Source organism: Arachis hypogaea, chromosome 14, assembly GCF_003086295.3.
Source record: "Arachis hypogaea cultivar Tifrunner chromosome 14, arahy.Tifrunner.gnm2.J5K5, whole genome shotgun sequence".
NCBI lineage: Eukaryota > Viridiplantae > Streptophyta > Magnoliopsida > Fabales > Fabaceae > Arachis > Arachis hypogaea.
In genome coordinates, this window is record NC_092049.1 from 135,030,634 (window position 1) to 135,044,866 (window position 14,233).

The 14,233-nt window shown below is 29.5% G+C and overlaps 1 protein-coding gene across 1 annotated transcript; it reads right to left on the bottom strand.

Moving 5' to 3' along the window:
* Positions 1 to 4,530: 4,530 nt before the first annotated feature.
* On the bottom strand, positions 4,531 to 10,375 carry LOC112744381 (subtilisin-like protease Glyma18g48580). The gene is made up of 11 exons (XM_025793987.3): positions 10,218 to 10,375; positions 9,987 to 10,096; positions 9,784 to 9,881; positions 9,531 to 9,686; positions 8,720 to 8,843; positions 7,330 to 7,876; positions 7,078 to 7,172; positions 6,718 to 6,978; positions 6,016 to 6,151; positions 5,698 to 5,914; positions 4,531 to 5,245 (listed from the first exon to the last, which is right to left on the bottom strand). The coding sequence occupies exons 1-11, from the start codon at positions 10,305 to 10,307 to the stop codon at positions 4,701 to 4,703; spliced, it is 2,379 nt and encodes a 792-aa protein (XP_025649772.1). The 5' UTR covers positions 10,308 to 10,375; the 3' UTR covers positions 4,531 to 4,700.
* Positions 10,376 to 14,233: the final 3,858 nt, after the last annotated feature.

Here is a 14,233-nt window from a genome sequence, read left to right on the forward strand (position 1 = left end):
GCTTTAACTACCAACATAAAACCAACAACAAAAACTATAAACAAAGCCAAAACTAGAATGTACATTTTTTGGGTTCTAACTTCAGCTTCTATCTTCCCAATTCTCCAAGCCAAATCTACCCTAACTTGGTCACCATCCACAGTAGACATTACCCTTCCTCTCAGGCCTTCTTCTCCAATGTCAGCCCAAACAAACAAACCACACCACCTCTTACCATTAATATTGTAGTTAGGGCACCCAAAGAATGGCTTGTTAGGGTTAGCCTCTGTTGTAGACCACCGAAGAATAGGGCGGCACCCACACCCACATCACTGCGGAACACCCGATGCTCTACTTCGACTGAAACTCCTTGTGTTGGACCGCATGGAACTCTGGCTCCCACTTGCAATCATGCTGGTAAACTCAGAAGGGAGTAGGAGACGAAGAACTAAAGAGAAACGAAAAGAAGAAGAAGATGATGGGGTCACAGGATGAACTTAGGTTTTAAAAGGGGGATAAGGACTAAATTGGAGCAAATCAAACTTTAGGCCACGTCATATAACCGTTAGTGTGTCCAGCGTGGCAATATTTGCCAAGTCACTAACGGCGTCAGTCCTCCGGTGATGAAAAATAGAGTAAGGACTAACGTGGTGCATTTTTTCAAATTTGGAGGACTAATTTAGTGCAATCGGGATCTGGAGGACTAAATCAATGCAACTCGTCAATCTCAGGGACCAAAGTGGGGCTTAACTCGAAATTGTGCACCCCATTTTTTTCTTTTTAATTTTCTTTAATTTTTTGAGAAAAATTAGAAATTGTCCCAGTAATTTTACCCTTTTGCATGTATTCCCTATTTTAGCAAAACTGGAAAACACCTAATATTTTTTTATTGTAAAAAAGAAAAACTATATAAAAAAATAGCCAAATTATTATGCATATATGATATACGTTAACAGTAAAAGAGAAGAGGGGAGACCAGGTGCTCAACTTCATTTTCTATTTTTTTTAATGATATTTTATATATGAATAAATTTATTAAAAAATGTGAATTTTAAGTGTGTATTTATTAAATTTTATATCCAATTTTTGGATTTGGAAATTTTTGTTTGCAAAAACTGATTTTTAAATATTTTTGTTATTTTTTATAATAAAATTATTTATATATTTAAATAAACTTTCACATCAATTTCATTTTTAGATAATTAAATATGAATCCTCTATAATTTTTAAAAAGATTAATATTTTCCAACAAAACCGTCCATATCACCTTTGGTAGGTAAATTGTTAATTTCAAAGACAAAGTAAGACCAAAAAAAAAAAATAGTTATCATTACATGAGTTCAAGCTCATTAAAAAGGAGAAATATTAACCATCTTGAGGTGGTATAGTGATTAGATTAGTTTATTAATCTATTTAAATAAATATTGAGAGTTTAAATTTTTGTTTTGTATATATAATAATTTATTAGTTAATAACAAATTTTTAAATAAAATTAAGATTCATGACAAATTAATTGTTAATCAGGTAGAAAATATCATATGCACATAAGATAAAGTCTCAACTATTATACCGACATCCCAAAACATTCAACTCCACAATACTAAAAACAGTTTCCATTTTGCATTCTCGAACGCTCAATGACAGCTCCACAGTTTCAGAAATGCATCCATAAAGGCTTAAATCCGATCTTAATCTTTGTTGAAGCGATCGTTTAATAATCATTCAGACAACAAAATTAAGTAAAACAAAACTTCCTACAGGGGTTTTGATAACAGCTACTAATCACTTCATTAATTCTTCTTCTCCTTTGGAATGAGTAGTGATGCCTATAAGTTTGATTTCAGCATGTTTTCAGAAAATGAAAAAACAACTTGCCATAAATTATCTCAACAGGAGTGTAATAATGATATTGAATCTACATAGCTATCCCTTGTATTGAGCCTTTGAAGGAGATAATTAGTGAATGATCAGGATGTTTAATTAGATGCCAAATTTAAAAAAGGTGTATACTTCATTATGTTGTTTGTTCTGTTGCCATTGTTTTTCCCTCCCCTACCTTTAGCTTTTTCTTTTCCAAAATGTAATGAGGCATACTTTCTCTCTTCTTTTTATTTTTCTTCTCTAGACTTTTGCTAGCTATGTCACACTTTTCTTCTAGTGCTCTTTATTTATTATTTTTTAAACCCGTACTTATTATTTCAATGCAAGACACCTGTGCATGTGATTATTATTATGAAAAACATTAGATCATCAATAAAATTTATTATTTTTAACTATTAATTAATTATTAATATTTAAAAATATATACTAAAAATATATTAAATTATTAGACTAAAAAAATTGAATTAATAACTAAAAGTGATGATAAAAAATAATAAATTTTAAATTCTATTAGACTATTAGCCATCTAGCATTTTTCTATTTTTATTCCCTGTTCTTTTTATTCTAATTTTTTAGAAATGAAAAAAATTGTGTATAATTTAGTATTATGGTTAATTTACGTTTTTTTTATATAAATTTTAATTTTTTTTATTTTAATAATAACTCGGATCCTCATATTTCATAGGGCACAGATCAAAAGATCATATTAGTATATCTAAAAAATTTTAAAATAAAAAAATAAATGTGACCCTAAAATTTACATATTTAAAAAAAAATAAAAACCATAAATCTGACCATTACATTTATAATATTCATAAAAAAAATACATATTTTACATTGTTAGAAAATACGACTGAAATTATAACACTAAAATTAAAAAGCGTCAATTTTCTCTTAAAGCGTCCTCTTAATTTTTTTTGTCTAAAGTTGAAAAAAAGAGCTTCCTCTCGAATCTCCATCCAATGCAAAAGAAAATCATTAGACCTGGAATTTCATTTCATTCCTAGAAAGAATACATTCACTCATTCAGTAGAGAAGCCCTTTTCTTTTTTATGCGACGTAGATATATATAGAATTGTTGTCCATTTGTCTTGTATGCGTTCATACTATATATACCCAATATATATGGATACGATGCTGGTGGTTTAATATATTTTATCTAAAATTTTATCGTTATCAATATTTATTTTTAATATTAAAAATTATCGTCTAATTTAGATTTATACAATATTAATTTTTAACATTCTATATTAAATTGTAATTATTAATAATTATTTTATAATTTGTTAATAAATAGGATATACATTTCTGTCAAAATAATATAATTCATTTTTATAATTGTAACTTTAATAATATTTCAATATGGAAAAGTCTACGTTACCAACAGCATATTTGCCAACTTCTGCCAACTCTTATTTATAATTGTGTTTCATGGAAGTGTGTTCGTGGATGTGTCTAATAATTAATATATCTATAAAAACATTTCTATTAAACACAGCTATAAAAAAGACATTTTTATTAGACACATCCACGAACATACTTCCATGAAACACAATTATAAATAAGAATTGGCAGAAGTTGGCAGATATGTTGTTGGTAACGTAGTGGAACCGTTTCAATATACGTACTGAAACTTTAGAAGATAATTATTTTCAGACAATAGATCCAATATTATATAAAAGCAACATCATATATATAATAATTGATACAACTCAGTCAAGGGAGACTTTAAACGGCATATATGTACGACGGAACAATGCAAAGATAAATTATGTTTTCGTTATTGGAGACATGGAGCTGTCTACATAAAAAAAAAAGTTGAATTCCTACTAAGCTAATCAACTCACTCGAAATAATTACAACCAAGTTTGCATCACTACTCCTTTTTTTTGGGCACATCATCACTAAATAATGTTGACTTAAACTTGATTCTCCACGTAACAAACGTTAGTAGTAGCAGATGATCCCACACCACTGATCCTAATATAATCCATATCGATATGTTAGTACTAGAGACAAGAAATTAAAAACATTATGTTGCCCACTTTATGAATTTACGAAATTCCTCGTGATTATTGTTGGTAATAATACTAGATGAAGTGGATATGATATCATTTGGTGCGTCCTTTTAGAGATTCGAAATGGATGACAACAAGGCCAAAAGCAGTGTGGTCACTGCTGGTGTTTCACATCACCAATAATGTTTAAAAGAATCTTTTAGGTGTATTTGAGACTTACTGTAAAGTAAATGACAATTCAATAAACAAATGAACGCTTATCCTTTTAATTTGGTAAAACCCTTACTGCTTATCCTTTTGGATCCTACTAATATTATTAGAGGTAAAAACTCAGGTGCAGTCGACTTCACGTGAAGTTGATAAGTGAGAGCCGTTAGATGATTTGACTTATTTGACGTCTAACGACTTTCAGCTATAAACTTCACATAAAGTCGACGCACCTGAGTTTCCAACTTTATTAGATCATCAATTTCTTGAGATTGTAATGCTATCTTCATTAATTCGTTTGTTCCACTCCTCCCACCACAAAAACAGAGTCGTCACCCCTCACTATCAGAAAGCATATACCCAATCCATCTACAGAATGAGAATATTATCTAACTCTTGGCACTTATAAAATTCTATTATTAGAAGCAGTTTGGAGATTGAGAACTAGTTCAAACTTTTACGTTGAATATTATTCTCGAATAATTAATAGTACAAGCCATGTTCATGCACGCACACACAATACATATCTGAAGAAAACATAACATAAATACACGAGGAATAAAGCACACAACATTCGCCATGGTTACATTAAACAGTAACATTATATACATAAACTCATTTGCGGCGTCGGATTGTAATAGGACTCCTGACTCTGTGCTTTCCATCTGTCCATATCAATTCACCAAATTGATATTTATAACTCTGAATCACACTTGATGCTTGCACAGTAACCTTGAAGGTCTTCTTTTCATTTAATTTAGTAAAAGTCAAGGAATTGGGCACAACAGCAATTTTGCATCCGTCCACTTTGGCAGTAACGTTATATGTGCCTGGGGGACCCACATTGGTGAGTGTACGAGTAACAGTTTCTGGACTCAACTTTAGATTTGGCAATGTGATTGAAGGATAATTCAAGTCGTCTATGCTGTGATTTCCTTTGCAAGTGAAAGTCCTGTTGAAATTAAGTGCTGAAATGGCTTGTTGATTGTATCCAGAAGCACATAAGAAGTTCAAATAATCGTCAAGGTGCAGATCATAAACAAGTCCTGGATCTATTGCAAGGTTTGGTCGAACATGTCCTGACCCATAAGCAAAAGAATTTGCTAGCTTATCATCAAATGCATCTTTGATAGGGCCGTTTGAGTTGTCTAGTGTGGTTGCTGCAAGGGCAAATATAACTGAATATGTTAAAGTATGTTGTAAATTAAAAATAAGACAAGTAATGCTAATTTGACGACCAGAAAAGACAAAACAACCAATAATTACAAGAAAATGAGAGTGGTGGCGAGAACAATTCAGATTCATTTGTTGGTTCATTTCTTATTATTTAACTAGTACGTATTTGTCGAATAAAACTATATAATATAGTATTAGGATTTAATTGATCTAATCATATCAGTTAATAATTGTAGCCATATATAGTTGAAGTGGAAAGTGAATTTAACTGATATCTCAAAATCATTATTTGTAGCCATATAGCTGTATGTGAACAAATTAGAGTTTCAAAGTCTTGTTATAAGTGGTAATTATTTATTAGTTAAAGTTGATTATTTTTTGTTGGGTAGGTTGCTACTACCTTGAAAAAGTATATATATATATATAGAGTATGTACCGGTGGTCATGATTGCAGACTTAATAGCGGCGGGACTCCAATGAGGATGAAGAGTTTTGAGAAGTCCGGCAATTCCAGAGATATGAGGGCAAGCCATAGATGTTCCTTGTAGCACATTGAATCGAAACCCTCGACGACCATCTACTAGTAGGTCAGACGCACTAGCGAATAGTGAGTAGGCAGCAAGTATGTTTGTTCCTGGTGCTGTAATATCAGGCTGAAACATAAAATAGAAAGTTACCTACTATGAAACAAGGCACCACATGTGATATATATATATATGTAGTTGATAATGAATTAAAATTAAAATGTATTGACCTTGAGTATTGATGGCTGAATCTGATTGGGCCCTCTAGAGGAGAATGAAGCCATAACTGGAGCGGGTTTTATTCCAAAGAATGTTTTTACTGGGGAGATCTTTATTGTTGTAGACGCCGTTATTTTATTAATATCACTGCAATAGTTGATATTTGATAATGAATTTAACATCTTGGTGTACAGACATATAACAAATCTTTTATTACTAATATATATATATATATATATATATATATATATATATATATATATATATATATCATTTTTCCACTGATTAACAACCAAATTATAATTAATTATTCATGAATTAAAAAATAAGAAAAATTTAGAAACCAACACTTTTATTAAAATTTAGTAAATATTTAATTAATAAAAAAAATGAGTAATCTCATACTATTAAAAATATTATTAATAATTAATTGATAACTATAAATTACAAAATTTATAATCTCTAACACTCTTCTTTAAAAATATTTTATTTTTATTGAATACAGGATTAGATTCTCTCCAATAAAAAAAAATGAGATGATATCAATTGTTTAATCTAATTCTTTATTACATTTTTTTTATATTTATTTTTGGTCCAAATTAATAATAAGAAATTACGATTCTTTAAAGTGTTAAAAAAACTGAAGACATCCATTTCCGATTGAATACCATATTTTATTGTGAAAATACAACGAATGATCATGCACAACTTACGTGGTAGCAGTGATATTATGATGTGGGTGTGGTGGTATAGGAGGAGGGTGGACATTTGGATAATTCACACACGACATAATGTGAGGCTCAGCAAGAGTTGTTCCCCCATTTTGCTTTTGATTTTCCATGAGTATTGCTCTGGCACCTGCTTTCAGAGCTTCCAAACCCTCCGAAACTGATTTTATTTTTCCTTCCCTGAGGCAGTCCACTATTGTTCCCTTGACTTTTGCTGGGTCAAGTGTTCCTCGTCTACAAAGGGAACTACAAAAACGCAAAATAATAACAACAAAATTATGTGTGTAATTAATCTCACCATCCATTTAATAATAAACAAGGCTCGGATAAGTGAATTGTACTTACGCATCTCGAGTTGTGGCATTGGCAAGTTTACCATCAGCAGCAAGGATCACAGGAAAGGCCTGGTTAGGTGGCAAGCTTGTGAATAAACTGGCTCCCTGAGGGAAAAAAAAAAAAGAAAAGAAAAAGATCACAAGAAACAATTTATGAACTTAATTTTGCTATGCTGTAAAATATTAATTAATTACATATTACCATATATTTACAAGCTTAGTGTGTATGATCTAGCTTAAAGATGAGAATAATAAGACGTACGGTGATTTGTCGACCGTTACCAAAAGTAATGGTACTACTAAAGTTCCTATCTGTTGTGCTAGCAGCAACCGTGAATATCCAGGGAGCCACATTAGCGACGGTTCCAGGTGTTGGTCCGTCATTTCCAGCAGAGGCAACGAACAATATGTTGTTAGAAATAGCATGGAATGAGCCAATGGATATCTCATCGGTGAATATATCTTCAGGGTGCACTAAATATTGGTCGCCGATGGAGACGGAGATGATATCAACACCGTCGTTTATGGCTTGGTCGATTGCGGACAAGATATCGGCCCCAAAGCAATCAGATGGATCCGTTAGAGACCAACAGACTTTGTAGGCTGCAACCCTGGCTCTTGGAGAGCCACCCTTAGCTGTGCCATTCCCAACCGCGAATACGCTTGCTCCTGCCACGAAGTTGCCACCTGCTGTCGATAAAGTGTGTGTCCCGTGCCCTACAAAGTCACGAGCTGTCTGTAACTTCCCGTCAAGTTTCCCATAGTATGTCTCAAAAGCTACGTTGAAAAATCTTGCTCCAATCAACTTCCTGATGCTCATAGCAAAAAATAATAAATAAGTCCCATTGCTAGAAGAGCAAATGCCATTTTTTAACCATTACAAAATATTTTTCTATTATTTGAAAATTCTTTTTCAATTTTTAACTATTTAACTAAAAAATCTAAGCGGTTTCTGGCACATTAACCAGTCACCATTTATAAATACCGAGTATTTAAATCAATTACTTAAATGATTAAAAACTGATTAAACTAATTACTTAAAGTTATTAGAACTCAATTAAAAATGTTCAATGTAAAAAATCATGGTCTTTTAGTTAATATATAGTACGATATATATATATATATATATATATATATATATATATATATATATATATATATATATATATATATTACAACTATTAACTAAAAAATAAAGTTTTTATAAAAATATAAAAAAATATTTTTAATATATTTATTATATACTTATTAAAATAAAAAATTTAAAATTTTTTACTACTAATAATAAATCCTAATATGTACCTTAAACACATATTTTAACTAAAATCTTTTTTAAAGACACTTCTGTATGTGTCTAGTTAAAATTAAACGCTTTTACATTTTTTATTATTTAAAGAATAAATAAATTTCTTTTTACCAATAAAAAAATTGTGTATTTTAAGTAAATGATTTATTTATCTCTGTTTTTAAAGATATAGTTAAAATTTTAGTTATCTTTTATTTAGTTATAAAATAAATGTACACTTAATACAAATATAAATTTTTTTTCAAGAAATAGATATACTAACTAAAAAGAAAAGGCTATCTAAAAGAAAGATGAATCAGATACCAAAAGGACAAAAATAAAAAAGGAAAGGAAAAATAAAAGTGACCTGTTGCAAGGATTTTTCCTAGAACTTTGGAATTCGTTTATTTGACAGACGTTACCCCCGCGCCATTTTGACGGGATTGGGCCATATCCCTTGTCATCGAAACTCGTGGATTCTGGCCAAACGCCTATTCAAATCGAAATTAGTAGAGTATTAACAATAGAGATTATTTTTTTTAAAAAGAAAAAAAAAAACGGGTGTTATACTTTTCTTTTTACCTTTTTTTTCAACTTTTGATATGCTGTTTCAATTTTTGATAGCATCATATTGAATAAGAATTCATCCAGTAATTTAAGTTAACAATCAATCATGGTATTAATATCAATTAATTAATAATAATATCATAGAATTTAGTTCTCAATTTGCAACTATGTGTAGAGTTCAGAATAAAATTATACAAATTAGGTGGATAATGTAATTTCAAAAACAAAATTAAAACTGAAAGTGAAAGAATTATTTCAAAAATAAAATAAAGAAAACTTGCAAAAATTGTATTCTTTCCATCTATCAATCTATCATTACGACCCAACAATATAAGTCGTATTATACATATAGTTATTTGGTTTGTATGTAAATAGTAATTGCAATTTATTGGAAAAGTATAGATAGATAATGAAAATATTAAATAATATGAATAATAGATATATTAGATATTTAATATGCAGATAATTATCTTAATATTAAGATTTAGGTGGATAATTTAAGTGTAATGTGTTTTTACGACCAATTTTAAAACATTTATTTACATTGTTCACAACAACCATTATTTACTTAACAAAAGTCCGACAGCATTTCATTTATGAAAGCTAGATACCTGTATCAATGTTAGCGATTATTGTATTTTCACCAAATCTTCCCTTTGGCCAAGCTGAGTTCTTATCATTTCTGTGTAGTCCAAGAAATTCCCACGACCGTGTCGTGTGCAATTTGTGCTTTTTGGTCAAGAACACAGAAACCACATTTGGGTTTTCTGCCACAATCAACACGTTGTGTCAATAAATAGTTAATTTAAAACAAAATTGAGAAAGATTGACTAGCTAGCTAGCAAGGTGAACATGAATTCTCACCTGCAACGATTGCTGCTTCTTCCTCGTCAAGTAAAGCAGCAAAGCCATTGATGTGCTTATTGTATGAGTATATCATGGCCTCTTTCGCTTTCTCATGGCTGTCCAACAATATTCACAACATATAATAATGTTTTTGTAACTGACAAAATATTTTGTACTCAAGTGAATAATAAAGGTATGCATGCTTCTATATGTGTATATACCTTCCCAAAACTGAACCTAGCAAATCATAATGAGAATATGTGGCGGTTTCCAAGTCAAAAGAGGTAGGGGTTGGACCATGAGAATGTGCTCCCAAGTACACAATGTAGCACTGTAGACAAACAAAAAGAGATTAGAAAACCAACTGCACAACTAATCATTCATAAATCATACCACAAAAATCGCAAATTCGAAGTAGAAAACTTCCAAAAGAATAGGAGCCTAGCCTATACCTTTTTGCTGCCATGGGCAGCTCCCGGCAAGAAAGTGAAAAGAAGAAACGATGAAACAAGAAGGGGAATGAAAATATTAGAACAGCTCATGATTTTTAGTGATTCGGATACTGCTTGGCAGACATAGCATATATCTATATATAGACAGAGAGCGCTTCCTACACTCCCCCTAATTGCTAATGGAAAAGTAATACGGCTATACGGGTGATACACAGTAGTTCTTGTTTTCGAAAGTAATACGGGTTAATATTTTTATTCATAAAAAAATTGAGAATTAATTAATATTAATTTCGAGTAATGCTACGCGTACACCAAAATTAGCCACCAAAGTTAGTTACCAGTATAAAATACATGTTGAAATATAAATATACATTAAAAATAAATTAAATTATACATGTATTTATACACAAATACATTAGTGACTAATTTTAGTGTACAAATAACATTTTTAAATTTAAATATATTATAAAAATAAAAAATAGTTGGTTATTTAATATTCTTTTGTGAACAATGTTAGAGATTAGTATTTTTATTCATATTAACTAATACTTTTGATAAATACTCTATTTTTATTCTATTAAAATTCAAATTTTAGTTTGTACTATTTAAAGTTAGTCAAGTATTAGGCAAAAATTATAAATTTTGTTGAATAATATATTATTACTCTTTTTTTATTCTAAATTCTAACTTTTTTTTCTTTTGCTTTTTTAATCAAAAGTTTATTTATTCCACTATTGAGTATTGACTCATCATCACTTTTCTTTCTAGCTTTCCCACTGTTTATATTGTTTTTAGGGTAAAGTATACTTTTTCTCCCTGAAGTTTGGCAAAAATTTTAAAAATACCTTTAAGTTTTATTTTGTTTCAATTTTGTTCCAAAAGTTTTCGATTTATATTAAATATACCCTTGACGGCTAAATTTTCAAAAAATTTAAGACTAATCTAACAATAATGCATGAAAATTATGCTTAAGTTACTTGTGTTGAGGATTGTTCTTATGAAATTATTGTTGAATTGATCTTAAATTTGTTGAAAAATTAGCTGTCATGAGTATATTTGATACAAATTAAAAATTTTTAGAATAAAATTAAAACAAAATAAAATTTAGGAACATTTTTAAAATTTTTATCAAATTTTAAAGACAAAAATATACTTTACCTTGGTTTTACTATGTTGACAACATGTTTCATGTGGACAAAAGCATCCTCTAAATATAATATGTTTCTTTCTTCGTTAAAAGTATTGCGGAAAAACCCTTTATCACTGTGACGCGATTCCGAAATATTCGACATTATATTCTCTTAACAAACCTCTACTAACGCTTTAGTTAAACAATAAATTAGACAAAAACTAAGTACCAATCATTTTAAAAAAAGGTTAGAGGGCTAGCAAGTTTTATAATTTGTAACTATTAATTAGTTATTATTAATATTTTAATAATCTAAAATTATATTTAATGGTATAAAATTGCTCACTTTTTTTTACTAGTTAAGTACTAGTCAGATTTTAATAAAATTGCTCATCTCTAGACTTTCTCCTATTTTTAACTGCTTCATACAAATAATTTAAGACCCATTATTTGCTGGTTTGCACCGAATTTTAATTTTTGAGTAGTGAATTAAATTATGCAGTAACTTTACGTGTTTGCTCATTTTTCCCCCAGTTTTCAAAAATATAAATCTGAGGTTTGCATGGATTAGTGGATTACATACATCTTCTACGTCTTTTTCTATTTGTGACGATTCTTTGAGTTTTTTTTTTTCGGATAGTGAAATAAGATTAAAAAGTAGAAATTATAGCTAAATTTATAAAAAGAAAAGTTGCACATTGAATTGAAATTATTAAAATAATAATATGCATTATGCTCATTTTACGTTTGTACAAAAAATCAATATTTCATGTTTATTATATATATATAAAAAGGTAATGTTATGAAGGCAAAAAAAAAGTCAAATATTTAGTATTCATTAATTGTTGCAGTAATTAATAAAATATTAAATAAAATAAGTTCTGATTATTTTGGCTAAATTTTTTGTTATCAAATATTTTTTATATATAAAATACTAGTGTTAAATCCGTGCGATGCACGGACTTATATTTTAATTTGATATAGTAAATCAAAAATAGTATTTTATAACTATAATTTTTTAACTTTAGTATAATATTATCATTGTTATTATATAATAAGTATATTGAATATGTTATTTTATATTTATTCAAAGTAAAATGTAAATGGAATAGTTTGAAATCTATAATATTTTTTAACAATAAGAAAAGAGACCTGAAAAATAAGAACATATATAACTGTATTAGTAACATATCAATTTTGCACTAAAGTTTATATCAATAGACTAACAAAAGTTTATTGACAATCTAATATTTTACTAACCTCATTAGATAAACAATTGTCATATGATGTTGTGCTTCATGTTACACATTTCATTTCAAGTCTGAAAATATAGTTAGAGATAAATTAAATTAGTTATATTTACGACAAATATTTGTACAAAAGTGTAAAACATAACATGTTACAAAAATGAAAATACTATTTTTCTTACCTAAATATTATTAAAAACTTCTTTGAACATGACATTTGTTATTGATGACTTTGAATTGCTGTCTTCGTCCAAAATTAGAACCTTAAGGCCACCGTGACTCTTAACTCTTGACAAAGCAACTTTAATATTGATTTTGACAAGTAAAGTCCTACATGTGATAATGATTTACCACATAGTGAAATACTTTGGTTTTTCAATATTTTTCTCCTCTCTTATATAGTATTCCGTCAGCCAATAATACCCAAGTTACATTCCAAATACGATTTGGTTTGCTAACACTATTAGATATCAATAGTATCATAAACAGTTTTTGCAATTGATGACCAGACCTCATTAATAGCTGTAGTGAATTTCCTATCGTCACACAGTAGTCCCATGGAATAGTAAGCATCTTGGAAGTTATAATATGTAATCCCATTAACTGTTCTAATAGACTCATATGTTGTGCAACCTCTCTGAACAGTTAATAAAATTCTCATATAGTAGATATCACCTGTACCCGGTAGAACATAGTTTAACCTCCCGATAGAATACCCTCTTTTGCGTGGATGTCATTTCCTTGCTTCTCTATCATAAACAAATTGATTTGGAAACTCAGCATACGTCAAAATTTGACCTGCTTCAAATTCTTTGTTGTCCTCCATCCATATTAAGAACATCGTACCTTTTCCTTTCTCTTATTTCATGATTTCCTCAAGATCATTATCATCTTTAAAGATGATATTTTGCTATCTCCAGACAAATAAAAGGTTAATCTCATCATTGAAGGCCACATCTGATGAATATCATAAGCCAAATACCTACAATCATAAAATTGTTTGATCTCATCAATAACCTGAGCATCCTCTCAACTGGAAACGTCCTTTAAAACTCCAACTGCTACCCTATCTGGACCTTTATTCACGTACTTAAAACAAATATTTGATAGCATTTGACTTGTTGCAATACTCTACATTAACATGCGCTTGATAAGACATCAGCAGATATGCATTGTATGAAACCACATTCTTATTATTTGTAACACCCTACTACACGGAGCTTTATGCTTAAGCCGTAAAATAGAGGTGGTGTGGTATTACGACCTCTAAAATATATATATATATATATATATATATATATATATATATATATATATATATACAACAAAGTAGAATACTAAGATACAGAATAACAAGCTCCTGACTCAGCATGCGAAGCTAAGACTGGCCGGAGTAATAAGTGTATACATACGTACATAAATACATTACCCAAAGTATCCTAAAATACAATATAACAACCTGTTTCTCCATCGTTGACCTCTAAGAGGGACATACAAGTTATATATACATATGGGAGAATCTAAACAAAAGTACAAAATATGTTAACCGAATATAAGTTCCCAAACTATGCTTGGCTTGCTCCGAAGTCTCAAATGCTTACTAAGGTGCCTCCGACCTGCATCTGAAAACAACAACATAT

What these genes read in the sequence shown, in the direction of transcription:
- LOC112744381 (XM_025793987.3), bottom strand. Translation starts at nt 10,307, where the DNA reads ATGAGCTGTTCTAATATTTTCATTCCCCTTCTTGTTTCATCGTTTCTT. An exon ending in CATAATATCACTGCTACCAC is followed by an intron (nt 6,152 to 6,717) that starts GTAAGTTGTGCA and finishes CAACTATTGCAG; the next exon opens with TGATATTAATAAAATAACGG. An exon ending in GTCTGCAATCATGACCACCG is followed by an intron (nt 5,246 to 5,697) that starts GTACATACTCTA and finishes TTGCCCTTGCAG; the next exon opens with CAACCACACTAGACAACTCA.